Source organism: Callorhinus ursinus, unplaced genomic scaffold (genome assembly GCF_003265705.2).
Source record: "Callorhinus ursinus isolate GAN/ISIS: 27379988/994484 unplaced genomic scaffold, GSC_fseal_2.0 scaffold10, whole genome shotgun sequence".
In the NCBI taxonomy this organism is placed as follows: Eukaryota; Metazoa; Chordata; class Mammalia; order Carnivora; family Otariidae; genus Callorhinus; species Callorhinus ursinus.
Genome location: NW_027397072.1, coordinates 8,718,145 through 8,731,610, shown reverse-complemented (window position 1 = coordinate 8,731,610; position 13,466 = coordinate 8,718,145). Strand labels below are relative to the sequence as shown.

Genomic DNA, 13,466 nt, shown 5'->3' with positions numbered 1-13,466 from the left:
AGCAGGGAGCCCGATGTGGGACTCGATCCCGGGACTCCAGGATCATGACCTGAGCCAAAGGCAGTCGCTTAACCAACTGAGCCACCCAGGCGCCCCCTGTATATATTTTTAAATATCCAAGTGGCATTCAAATGTTTTCTCCCTATAAAATTCTCAGAACTATAATTAAAAAGAAAAACAGTATATGTTCCTCTTTATTTTTTATTTTTATTTTTTTAAAGATTTATTTATTTAAAGATTTTATTTATTTGAGAGAGAGAGAGGGTGAGAGAACACAAGCAGGGGGAGTGGCAGAAAGAGAGGGAAGCAGGCTCCCCGCTGAGCAGGGAGCCCGACCCAGGGCTCTAGCCCAGGTCCCTGAGATCATGACCTGAACCGAAGGCAGATGCTTAACCCGACTGTGCTACCCAGGCACCCCTTATTTATTTATTTTAGGGAGAAAGAGAGCACATGTTGGGGTGGGGAGGGAGAAGGAGAGATAGAATCTCAAAAATCTCCGTGCTGAGCATGGAGCCTGATACTGGGCTCAGTCCCACAACCCTGAGATCATGACCTCAGCAGAAATCAAGAGTTGGATGCCTAACCGATTGAGCCACCTAGGCACCCCCATTTCCCCTTTATGAATGCAGACATAGTTCATCTTTCCAGAGAGAACAGTAGCAGTTTGTTAGTTATCCTTCCATACCTTCTTACTTGTCTCTCCTATATACATCTGTATAAGTACATATAGGGTTGAGTTTTTTGTAGATTTGGGTTTTTTTTTTGTTTTTTTGTTTGTTAATTGTATCATATATGTTGTGTTGTTCTCCCAACTTGATTTTTCCCCCTTAGCTTTGAGTTGGAATAATTGTAATTTTTATGTTTGTTTTTTTTTTTTTTTTTATAACCCAAACGTTTAACTTGCTTCAACCCAACCTCTTAAATGGGTTGTTAGGCTTGCTTTTTTTTTTTTTTACTTATTTTTTATTTACCTTTATTTCTTTATTGAAGAGTAATATACATACAGAAAAAAATACACAAATATGTAGCGCTCAGTGAATTTTTATAATATGTACAGATCCGTGCACATTTAACATCCACATTTAAACATAAAAATGAGCACTTCTTTCCTCCCCTCCCTGTCATTTTTTTAGTCATCCTAAGATAACCAATTTTCAGGTGCTCTTTTAATTCTACTTGGTTGGCAGAAATGGCTGATTACAGTGAATGTTTGAGAATATGTAATTTAGTATTACTGCTTTAATCACTACTTGATTTCAGGACCCCTTTATACTCTTAAAAATTATCTTAAAATTTTTTATTTATGTGAGTTATATCTAATGATATTTTTTATGTTAGAAATTAAAACAGAAAATTTTAAAACACAAGAGCATACAAACACACATTCATTAACTGTTGGAATGATGAATCATTATGTTATATAACTTCAAGAAAAGTCTATACGCACTCGTGAGAGGATGAGAATTAAAACAACAATGCAGTGATGATTAGTATTAGGAAAATAACTTGACCTCTTGGGGTTTTTTTTAAGGGTCTGGGGATGCCCAGTGGTTCCCTAGACCACATTTCAAGAGTTGCTAGTTTATTATGTGTGTAGCTTTTTTGAACCTTTGCTTCAATGTCCCCACAGAGAACGTCAAGATGCAGATGGGCAAATGAAAGAACTTCAGGATCAACTTGAAGCAGAGCAGTATTTCTCAGTAAGTTCCAGATACATTAATTTGAAAATTACCGCATTTGTAGAATTTAAAAAATTTTTTTGCTGCAGAACTAGGAGAATGATTCTTGTCTTTAGAACAGATTCTTATAGGGAATACCAGACAGGGATTTGGATAGGATGTTTTGTACCACACAATTCATATAAAAAGGAACAGCTGGGCAAATGACTGTTGATAGCTTAACAGAGATCTGTTATCATTGCTAGAATGATAGTTCTAATGCACAATACCCTATGAAATTGATTTAAAAAAGGATGGCTTTTTGAGGTAGAATTTTCATAGTGAAAGATATAAAATTGTCATTTTAATGTTTGTACTTTTTTAGATCGGTTTTAAAATATGACGTAGTAATGTCACCTGTGTTTCATTTAAGCCAACAAAATTTTCTTGTCTAAATTAGTAATATTTTGGGGCACCTGGGTGGCTCAGTCGTTAAGTGTCGTTAAGTGTCTGCCTCTGGCTCAGGTCATGATCCCAGGGTTCTGGGATTGAGCCCCGCATCAGGCTCCCTGCTTGGCAGGAAGTCGGCTTCTCCCTGTCCCACTCTCCCTAATTGTGTTCCTGCTCTCGCTCTCTCTCTCTGTCAAATAAATAAATTAAAAAAAACTTTAAAAAAATAAATTAGTAATTTTTCTTTGCCTCTTTATTCTGCCAGTCGGGGTCATTTAATGAGAAACCTCAGTCTGATATCCAGTTGAAAATCTAACTTCTAAATTACTAGTGGAACTTTTATTAGTTGATTTGCTTTGTAAAAAAAAATTGATGATGATGGTGGTGGTGGTGGTGGTGGCAATGACATGTTTCTGTTCTGTTTTGCTATTTAGACCCTCTATAAAACACAGGTGAGGGAACTTAAAGAAGAATGTGAAGAAAAGACCAAACTTTGTAAAGAGTTACAACAGAAGAAACAGGACTTACAGGAAGAAAGGTAAAAATAAGATCCTTGTCTCTTTTGTTCATAGTCATGTACTCTTCTAGAACAGTGCCTACTATACTCCAAGTAAGAATTTGTTGATGAAGTGCATTACACAAACACTTTGACCTCCTAGTGAAAATTGGACATTAAAATAATGTATCATTAAAATGTAGGGACTCCTTGGCTGCTCAACTGGAGATCACCTTGACCAAAGCAGATTCAGAGCAGCTGGCTCGTTCAATTGCTGAAGAGCAATATTCTGATTTGGAAAAAGAGAAAATCATGAAGGAGCTTGAGATCAAAGAGATGATGGCTAGACACAAACAGGAACTCACTGAAAAAGATGCTACAATTGCATCTGTAAGTAAAATTTTCAGTTCTTTTTTGATTTTAATTAAATTACTATATCATCAGTCTTCCATAAAAGCACTAGGGAAGTACTACAGATGGAAATGAAAAATCTTATGTGCTGGCTATAGGATTTTGGGTCCAGTGAACATTAGCTTCTCAGTGTTTGGCAGACAGAGGCTCAAAAAAGAACTACTTCCAGTGGCGCGCTACCTTTTGGTAAATTCAGAGTGAAAGAACTAAAGTGAAAGGAAAATACCAGATGCAGAAACAGTATAAGCCTTTTTTTTTTTCCTTGTCAAACAAAGTTTAGTTGAAAAGAATCTTGAAACTACCATGAAGGTACTCCTATGGCAGGTTGAAAAAAATTGTAATGAGAATTTCAAAGAGGAGTAAAATATTAAGTAATTGAATTTGTCCTTTGCTACAGTGGTTAGAAAGTGTGGTATTGGAACAAGGATTTTTAATCCTGTTCAGTGGAAGTGAATAGGGAGGCCAGAACCAGATTCATGCACGTATAGGAATGTGGTATATGGTTGTAGTGGTAATAGACACATCGGTGGAAAAGGATTCAGATGTAATAAATGGTTTGGGATGACTCTATTTTTATAGGGAAAGGAATCAAGTTAGATCCTTTTACAACATAACAAAAATAAATTCTAGCTATCTTAAAGACCTAAATGTGAAAAAGAAAAATTTTAAACAATTAGAACGAAATCCAAAACTTACTGTAGCAGAAGAGAACAAACAAATTAGAGGGAGAAGATATTGCATGTATTCATTAATCAAGGGACCAGTATCAGGAACACATGTGGTAGTCCTCCGAGCTCACTAAGAAAAAGTTAAACAATCCGGAAGAAAAATAGGCCAAAAGAGAAAACTCTAAAAACATAAGCAGTTGCTTAACATAACTACTTTTCAGGAAAGGCTAGATAAAATAACTTTGAAATACCATTTCATACTCATTACAGTGGCAAAATTCAGTATCTGACTAATTTCAGGTGTTTGAAAGACATGTGGGAAATGACATTCTCGTTTACAACTATGGAGAGTGTAAATGTAGATGGCATAGTATAGTAAGTGGTATGGCAATTTTAAATATTTATTATTTATTTTAAGTATTTTAAATATTCAAAATGTGAAAGTTTAAATATTCACATAATCCAAAGAAAGTCTATATTAAGATAAATACGCTGAAGAAATTTAGGCAGTTTTCATAGCAGCATAAAATGTTTGTAAAAAAAAAATAAATGTTTGTAATAGCAAAAATTCAAATGTCTTTTTTTTAATAGATTTTATTTATTTATTTGACAGAGAGAGAGCGAGAGAGCGCAATCAGGGGGAGCGGCAGAGGGAGAGGGAGAAGCAGGCTCCCCACTGAGCAGGGAGCCCAGTGCGGGGCTCGATACCAGGACCCTGGGATCATGAACTGAGCCAAAGGCACACACTTAAACAGTCTGAGCCACCCAGATGCCCCAAAGCAAAATTTATTGAATGATAGTAAAGTGATAATACAAAGTTTCCAAAGAGGGCGCCTGGGTGGCTCAGTCATTAAGTGTCTGCCTTCGGCTCAGGTCTTGATCTCCGGGTCCTGGGATCGAGTCCCACATCGGGCTCCCTGCTCCGCGGGAAGCCTGCTTCTCCCTCTCCCACTCCCCCTGCTTGTGTTCCCTCTCTCGCTTTACTTGTTTAAAGTAAAACAAAACAAAACAAAACAAAGCTCCCAAAGAGGGAGGGGGCCCGAGAGAGTCCTAAAATATGTGGAAGTTGATTATTTTATTTTATTTTTTAAAAAGATTTTATTTATTTATATATGTGAGAGAGAGAAGGGAGAGAGTGAGAGAGCCCAAGGAGGGGGAGCGGCAGAGGGAGAGGGAGAAGCAGGCTCCCTGTCGAGCAAGGAGCCCAACGTGGGGCTTGATCCCAGGACCCCGAGATCATGACCTGAGCTGAAGGCAGACGCTTAACCGACTGCGCCACCCAGACACCCCCAAAATTCAAATGTCTTATCAATAGACGAATGAATGGATAAATGAAATGAGGTAGAAGATGGAACTACTGTATCAGTTAAATTAATTAAGATCTTTATATGCCAGGGGGAGCCTGGGTGGCTCAGTCGTTAAGCGTCTGCCTTCGGCTCAGGTCATGATCCTGGGGTCGTGGGATCAAGCGCAGCATCCGTCTCCCTGCCCTCCGGGAAGCCTGCTTCTCCCTCTGTCCCTCCCCCTGCTGTGTTCCCTCTCTCGCTGTGTCTCTGTCTGTCAAATAAATAAAATCTTAAAAAAAAAAAGATCTTTATATGCCAACAGTTTAATTCTTAATATAATGTCCAGTGAAAGCAATTACAGAAGATACAGTGTGATGCTGTTTATGGACAATTCAAAATCACATAAAACCACACTATTTACTGTTGTACGTGTTTGTAACAGAAGTGTATAGTCATGGGTGGGAAGGATGAACACGTAATTCACAATACAGTTTCTTTCGGATGGGAAGGAAGAGTAGGAGTAGAGTTTGGAGAGAATAATAAACAAGGATGTCAGCTTTAGTAGAATTTTGTTTTAAAATGTTCTGAAAGAAATACTACCGTTTTAAAATTTGTTTATTCTACATGATGAAATGCAGAGCTTTGTTGTAGTATTTGTTTTTAGTTTATTAAATGTTTTTCTCATTAAAAATGCTGCTAAGGATTTTTGAGAGAAGGAGCAGGTTTTGGCTTTCTGGGGTGCACACAAAGTCTGTGATAGTTAGCGCAATGTTCATCAAGGGTGAAGTTCCGTAAGGTTCCACAAAGCCACAAAATGTAGAGATAGATGTACCTAGAAAAATAAGAGTTTTAGCAGCATTCTAGTCTATTTTTATTTTGAATAATTGCTTTATAACTTAGATTTTGTAAATTGGGATATGATTTTTTTTCCCACTTCATATTTTAGCTTGAAGAAACAAATAGGACACTAACTAGTGATGTTGCCAATCTTGCAAATGAGAAAGAAGAATTAAATAACAAATTGAAAGATGCCCAAGAACGTATGTATTAACAAAGAATAAAATTTGTTTTAAATATGGCTAATGTTTTGTCACTGCTGTAGTTGTTAATATAATCTTGACATTTCCCCGTGTTTCAGAGCTGTCACGGTTGAAAGATGAGGAGATCAGCGCAGCTGCTATTAAAGCACAGTTTGAAAAGCAGCTGCTTACAGAGAGAACACTTAAAACTCAAGTGAGTGTGATAAAGTATAAAGAGGATTTTGAAAATTTTTTAGTCTCCCTCTGCAGATTGACTGTAGCGGTCATTGAGTATATCGGTATTTGTGAACCATCACAATTCCCTGGTTTTTGCCCAGTTGCGAGCAGCTAGATTTGGCTAACATTGTCCAGTTCAGTGTTTAAGTTTCCTTGATTTTTCCATATTGAAATCACATTCCCTCCTAAATTTTTATTGTCATCTGGTAAGTTTTTTTGCTTTTAAGAAATTAGAGTGAACATTTGCTGACAGCCTGAGAAAGGGTTAGTCTGAAAAAGGCACCTTTGGCTCTTGAACCATCTTTCTGCCAACTCTGTGGTTGTGTATTTACAGCATGAATCTTTGTGGGTCCCAGATGCTCAGTTCTCTGGTTGGACATACTGTATTTTACTACTGTGATGCCGCCAATGCAAAATTTTCTTCCTCCAGGATAAAAGTGGATCTGCCCAGTAAAAGTCTCTCTTGAAACTAAAAACTCAAAGTGGTAGAAAGTGACATCAGATCCAACCTATAAACATTTTAAATTACCTTCCTCAGAAAACATGAGAGTGAAAAACTAAGAAGAAGGAGAAGGATAATGAATAATGAAGGACTGTATTATTTAATATAGACCGTGTTTCTCTGTTACCGTGTGTGTAAAGGGAAGATTATTATTGGTCACATAACTTGCTATTGGTGAAATATCAGGAACCATCAATATGATTTATTTGATTACATACTTATTTTTATATTTTGAAGGCTGTGAATAAGTTGGCTGAGATAATGAATCGAAAAGAACCTGTCAAGCGTGGTAGTGACACTGATGTGCGGAGAAAAGAGAAAGAGAACAGAAAGCTACATATGGAGCTTAAATCTGAACGTGAAAAATTGACCCAGCAGATGATCAAGTATCAGAAAGAACTGAATGAAATGCAGGCTGTAAGAATACTTTTTGAACTCTAGATTGAAGACTTCTTTTTAAGAAGTAGAAGTATTTTTATGTCTATATATATTTTATTGGTTATAGAACATTTCTATTACTTCAGAATTGTTACTGAATTAAGCAAAATTATGAGGTATGTGACATCCAATTAATTTAATGTAATCTCTTGTAGCAAATAGCCGAAGAGAGCCAGATTCGAATTGAACTGCAGATGACACTGGACAGTAAAGATAGTGACATTGAGCAGCTGCGGTCACAGCTCCAGGCGTTGCATATCGGTCTGGATAGTTCCAGTATAGGCAGCGGACCAGGGGATGCTGAGGCAGATGATGGATTTCCCGGTACAGATTTATTTTCGGCTTTTATGTTATTTTTATTGAAAGCCTTTGTCTTAAATATAAAGCTGTTGATTGTGTTAAGCCCTGAGATTGACTGCTCCTGAGAAAAATGTTTGTCATTTCTTTAAGAAAAAACATACTCCTTAGAGTGGGGATTCACACAACTGTTTAAACTTTATTTATTGATTTTTGACAAAAATTCTTGTGAAAAAAATGCAAAAGAAAATTCCACATACTCAGTTACTTAAATTAGCTCTTTATATATTATAGGTAGCTCTTTTTTCAAATTTTCACTTTATTTTCTTAACTTCTTTCTGCATTCTTACTTCCTTTTATGTTGGGTGTTTAGTTCATATCACTCAATCACGCACTATGGAATCCATGTCATTCACCTACCAACGTTCCTCTACTTCTCTCAATATTGCCACTAAGCCTTCCAGTTCTCATATGCTTCTTGACTCTGATTCTGACTCAGAAGAAGAATCTTTGCCTTACTTACCTATTTCATCGGAACCTAATGGTACAGGTGATATCCTGAAAATCTTTCACCTTTGGGGTTTTCCCCACTACCCTTAATTTCAGTCCTTTTACAAAATTTTTATAACATTAACTAATATTCACTAACTCTAACAAATTGTGCTGGTCTCAGTTAAAAAGAAAATGCTGCATGAACAAAGAATTTTTAAAGGTATTGTCATATGGCATTGCTATTACATCTGATAGACTTATTTTGTCAACTTTATATCATTTAAGAGCATATGGTTTTACTGCCTGTGTCATCCGTTTTCAGCCAATGAGAAATTCTTTCTGAAGTTTCATATTAAGAGTGACAGTACAAAAAAACCCACCTAGACTGTTTGAGAAGATGTATGTAGGTTTTCATTGAGTGTTTAGTTAGTCAATGTTGTGTTAGGCCATAAAAGAGAGTTTAAGACAATTTGGCCCAGTCTTTGCCCTGAAAGGACTTAAGAGTTTAAGTGAAGAAACTAGATGGAAAACATATAAAATCTCTTTTAACACAAAGTTCATATAAGTACAAACCATGTTTAATGTAAATGCCATAGGAAATTAGTGTATAAGCAGTTGAATATAAGATAGAATTTAGTCTCTTACCTAATTGAATGCAAAGTGAAATAGCTATAGTTATTTACATTGTTGTCACATTGCCCAGCTATATAACCATATATAACATAAGTCACAAGCGATTGTATTGGAGTTTTAGATTTTAGCAATAAAATTCAGTGTACTCATTGTTAGAGATGATCTGATTTAGTATAGGGCCACATCGACACAGTTATGTTATGTAGGCTGTTTTTAATGACAGCATTTCTGTTCATAGAGTCTAGAAGGTTGTTGATGTGAGAGAGTAAGAGTATAGGTTCTGGAGTCAGAGGTGCATCCCTTTGTAACCTTTCTGTGGGGTTGTAAGGATTAAAGAAAATTGATGTTAAGCATGTAGCACAGTTCAATAAGTGACTATTAAGAATAACCTCCAGAAATACTTGTTGCACCTAATTATTTCATTAAATGGTACTGATCAGATGCCATTGGAACAAATTCTGAGGATTCAGGCAGTTTCCTTTGTTGAACTAGAATTTTACTGATTTTGCTATTTTGGAATTTAGAAATGTTTTAGTTATATTGCTCTTCATTAACCAAATTTGATCTGTAATATACACAATTTTATTTCATTTTATTTTAGCCATTTAAAAAATCCATTTTCTCTGAACATGTAATTACTCACTTAAAATGTGTTCTCTTTGAAGAAGATGCATATGCACTATATCAATAAATAGGCCTCCAAAGGAAAAATAAGGAATTCTAATACAGGTGCACTAGTGAGAATAGAGAACTGCTTCTCTTTCTTGTACCTTTTCTGCTGAACTTTGCAGATGCATGAATTTAATCAGCAGGGAGCATTTGACTTTATAAGCTATAGAATATGTATTTTCAATGTACTGTAACCTGGATTTTGTTTGGCATTCCGTAACTTGCTTATACTGATCCTGCTTAATTGTTATAGCCTAGATAATGTGTAATGATAAATTCTGAAGGGCATATTTGATATGTTCTGTGATTTTTATATTAAAATTTTACTGAATTCCTCATTTTCTTAGGAGAATTGGTAAATTTATCCTCATATCTTCTGCTTATTTATAGAATCAAGACTAGAAGGATGGCTTTCATTGCCTGTACGAAACAACACTAAAAAGTTTGGATGGGTTAAAAAGGTAATTGATACTTGTGAATATGGTTCTTTTATTTGCTTTTGGTTTAGCTCTAGCCGTTTTACATTTGTAATTGTAAGATACATATAACTAGAACTTTTAGACACATAAAACTTTGCACTTCCTGACTTGGAATGATGTGATAAAATGTATCTTTGTGAAGGGAAAAAAAAACCTTTCATCATCATCATAATAAAACAGGTTTTGGTGTTAGGAAAACATAAGTCTGTTGGCCTTGGTGTTTTGCTGTTTCAGTGGGAAAACAACTCTGGGTATGATAGAAAGACCTATTAATTTCTTTTCCTCTGTTACTATGATTTATTGATATTATGTTCATTTTTGGTAAATGTCTCAGTGTATTCAGGCTGCTATAACAAAACAGACTGGGTAGTGTATGAACAGTAGAAATTTATTTCTCACAGTTCTGGGGCCTGGAAGTTAAGATCAGGATGCCAAATTGTTGGGTTCTGGTGAAGGCCCTCTTTCAGTTTGCAGACTTCTTGCTGTGTCCTCACATGGGGGAAGGGGCTAGGGATCTCTGGAGCCCCTTTTATAAGGGCACTAATCCCATTAAGGAGGTTTCTCCTCTCATGACCTATTCATTCACCTCCAAAGGCGCCCCTCCCGCTAATACCATCTCAGGTGTTAGGGTTTTACATAAAAATTTGGGCGGAACACAGACATTCAAACCATAGCAATAAGGTTACCTGTGTTACTGGATTTTGAAGCTAAGTCAACCCCAAAAATACTTGTATTTATTTCCTCTCCAATTTGCTTATTTAAAATGTATGCAAACTAAATTTATTGTTATTTTAAGAAAGACTTCTCTAAGGATATATTGAGAACTTCTTAGTTATTTAAGTATTTTATAAGATTTTTATTGCTGTAGAATTTATTTTCAAAGAAAATAAGATATATATTAACTTTAGTCATTAATTCCTTCCCTCCCTCTCTTTAACAGTATGTGATTGTAAGCAGTAAGAAGATTCTTTTCTATGACAGTGAACAAGATAAAGAACAATCTAATCCTTACATGGTTTTAGATATAGAGTAAGTGTTTTTATTAGAATATTTAGAAACTTTCTCTTTTAAAGAGAGTAATGTGACCTTTTTTGTCAAATTAGTGCTATTTATTACTCATATAGTATGTAAATAGATAGGCTCATATAGTATAGCTCGTACTATACTGTTTTACATTTTCTTGTATTTGCTTCATAGAGATGAAAGTCTGGGATATAGAGTTAGCTAAAATATCTTTATTTCATGGGTCTTTAATATGTTGTTCTCTGAAACTAATTAGAAAATTTCTGAGTTCCTGGAAATACTCAAAATCTCAAGGAGTGATTGAATTGATAGAACCAAGAAGGTATCCTCTGACCTTCTAACATGGGTCGAAAGTCAGTTTTAACTTCTGACATAAATATAGGATAACTAATGTAATTTGATCCTTTGGTAATATTTTATTACTTTATTAAAAATCTTTTATAGCAAATTATTTCATGTCCGACCAGTTACACAGACAGATGTATATAGAGCAGATGCTAAAGAAATTCCAAGGATATTTCAGGTAAATAGCTTTATTGTTTTTGGTTGGTTGAATTTATTTTGTTTTTTTTTCACCTTTAGACTAAGGTTCTCAGTATGACAAGACATAGCAGATTTCTTTATTCTTGGGCCTTCTTTATATTACCTTTCAATTTTAGTCCCATTTAAAGGTCATTTGTTTTTTCTGTCTTTCATGCTTATTCTGTTTGGATACATCTTCATTCCTCTCTCCATTGCACTTGTTAAAGTTTAGTGAGTTTATATCATGTTTCTGGCCTTTGCTGTCCTTGTTTTCAAGGTGTGTTATGACATTTTAATTTTATTTTATTTGCTTTTTTTTTTTTAAGTTTTTTTTATTTTTAAGTAATCTCTACACCCAACGTGGAGCTCGAACTCACAACCCCAAGATCAAGAGTTACATACTTTACTGACTGAGCCAGCCAGGCACCCTTGTTAGGATGTTTATTTCTCTTCTGTTTCTGGTTTTATGCTTAGCTCTCTAGAAAATTTAAAAAGTTGCTTATGAAGTTAAATTCTGCACCCAGTAACCGTTTTGCTTCCAATTTAAAGTGAAGCCAAATTCTTCCCTCTCTACTTCCATTTTTAAAATTAGTCAAACCAATAATTAGTAATTGAGTTCCTTCTATATAAAAGCGGTTGTGCTTGGTGTACTGTGGGAGAGTTGGCGACTTATTTTCTGTATGGTTATGATGTTTATTTGGAGTGTATTATACATCCTTTCCTCTTTTCTTCCTCAGCTCTCCAAATACAAATCTTTCCGTTAAAGCTGTGTTTGCAGTTATCACGCGCCTGTTTTTGAGAATCGTAGAGTATCAATCTGTATAATTGCCACATCTCTTTGAGGGATTCTTTTGAACACTCCCTCCCAGGAAAACGTTCTAACACCCATCAAGGGAAAATTTACCTTTTGGCCTCTTCAGATTAAATTGCTAAAACATAGTAAGATATCGTGAAGAAAATAAGTAGGCATGTTTGAACAAGATAGGTTTTTTCTGAAATGTGAGCCAAGTGACGGTCCCAGTGACTTTTCTCATAGAAGCTCTTGATTAGACAGAACCTACTAATGTTTGAACATCAAATGCATTTTCTTCTCATTGAATGATTTAGGCTAATATTATTTTATTTACACTGTAAGAATTACTACGTAAAAAATAATTTCTGTTGAAAATCACTCATTATTCTTTTTGCTATTTATAGATTCTGTATGCCAATGAAGGAGAAAGTAAGAAGGAACAAGAATTTCCAGTGGAGCCAGTGGGAGAAAAATCAAATTATATTTGCCATAAAGGACATGAATTTATTCCTACTCTCTATCATTTCCCAACCAACTGTGAGGCTTGTATGAAGCCACTGTGGCATATGTTTAAACCTCCTCCTGCTTTAGAGTGCCGGCGCTGCCATATTAAATGTCATAAAGATCACATGGACAAAAAGGAGGAGATTATAGCACCTTGCAAAGGTAAATAGTAAATTACTTGCTTCATCAATATTATTTATGTTCAGATGAATTTAGACATTAATTTTTTTCAAATATTTCTTTACAGTTTACTATGATATTTCGACGGCAAAGAATCTATTGTTGTTAGCAAATTCTACAGAAGAGCAGCAGAAGTGGGTTAGTCGGTTGGTGAAAAAGATCCCTAAAAAGCCTCCAGCTCCAGACCCTTTTGCACGGTCATCTCCTAGAACTTCGATGAAGATACAACAAAACCAGTCTATTAGACGGCCAAGTCGACAGCTTGCCCCAAACAAACCAAGGTAATAAATCAAAATGTGATTAAAAATTGGTATCTTTTATATTTTGCTATTTATGTTCAGCTACAGACTTTTCCTAATTGTAGTGTCCCTTTGCTTGGTATGTCATTGAACCGTGGAATACCAAATGTTTGAAACTGTTTTAGTGTATATGGCTCATTCATTGATTTATTTAAATGTAGTGCAAATTTGTTTACTAGATCACACACATACATTAAATTCAACCAAAAATATATAAAGGGCTCATTTTTGTCATGTTTATGTATGTAATCATAATATTTTAAGATTTTATAAGCACACTGACAAATTTAAAATATGATTTAGTAGACAACGTACACACAGACCTGTGTCAGGTGCACACATTATGTTTAGTATTTCAAACCTCTTAAGCCTCTTTTATGTTGGATGACTTGGGAAGCACGACTGAAATC

The 13,466-nt window shown here is 35.3% G+C and overlaps 2 protein-coding genes across 4 annotated transcripts in view; one reads left to right on the top strand and one right to left on the bottom strand.

Moving 5' to 3' along the window:
- The window catches only part of ROCK2 (Rho associated coiled-coil containing protein kinase 2), a 145,558-nt gene that overhangs the window by 125,652 nt on the left and 6,440 nt on the right, over window positions 1–13,466 (top strand). Inside the window, exons 21-32 of the mRNA XM_073897005.1 lie at window positions 1,631–1,700; window positions 2,543–2,646; window positions 2,808–2,994; window positions 5,916–6,009; window positions 6,108–6,202; window positions 6,965–7,144; window positions 7,321–7,489; window positions 9,647–9,717; window positions 10,676–10,764; window positions 11,203–11,281; window positions 12,478–12,739; window positions 12,825–13,038. Of these exons, the coding sequence (XP_073753106.1) occupies window positions 1,631–1,700; window positions 2,543–2,646; window positions 2,808–2,994; window positions 5,916–6,009; window positions 6,108–6,202; window positions 6,965–7,144; window positions 7,321–7,489; window positions 9,647–9,717; window positions 10,676–10,764; window positions 11,203–11,281; window positions 12,478–12,739; window positions 12,825–13,038 (1,614 nt within the window). The remainder of the gene's footprint in view (window positions 1–1,630; window positions 1,701–2,542; window positions 2,647–2,807; window positions 2,995–5,915; window positions 6,010–6,107; window positions 6,203–6,964; window positions 7,145–7,320; window positions 7,490–9,646; window positions 9,718–10,675; window positions 10,765–11,202; window positions 11,282–12,477; window positions 12,740–12,824; window positions 13,039–13,466) is intronic.
- SLC66A3 (solute carrier family 66 member 3) overlaps window positions 5,611–13,466 on the bottom strand; it is a 33,778-nt gene continuing 25,922 nt past the window's right edge. For 2 of the 3 annotated variants that reach the window (XR_012379627.1, XM_025867742.2), the window contains one exon: window positions 5,611–5,801. Coding sequence is in view for 1 of the 3 variants with exons in the window: in XM_025867742.2 (XP_025723527.1) it covers window positions 5,638–5,801 (164 nt within the window). In the remaining 2 variants the exon portion in view is untranslated. The remainder of the gene's footprint in view (window positions 5,802–13,466) is intronic. The other variant, XM_025867748.2, reaches the window with a different exon arrangement.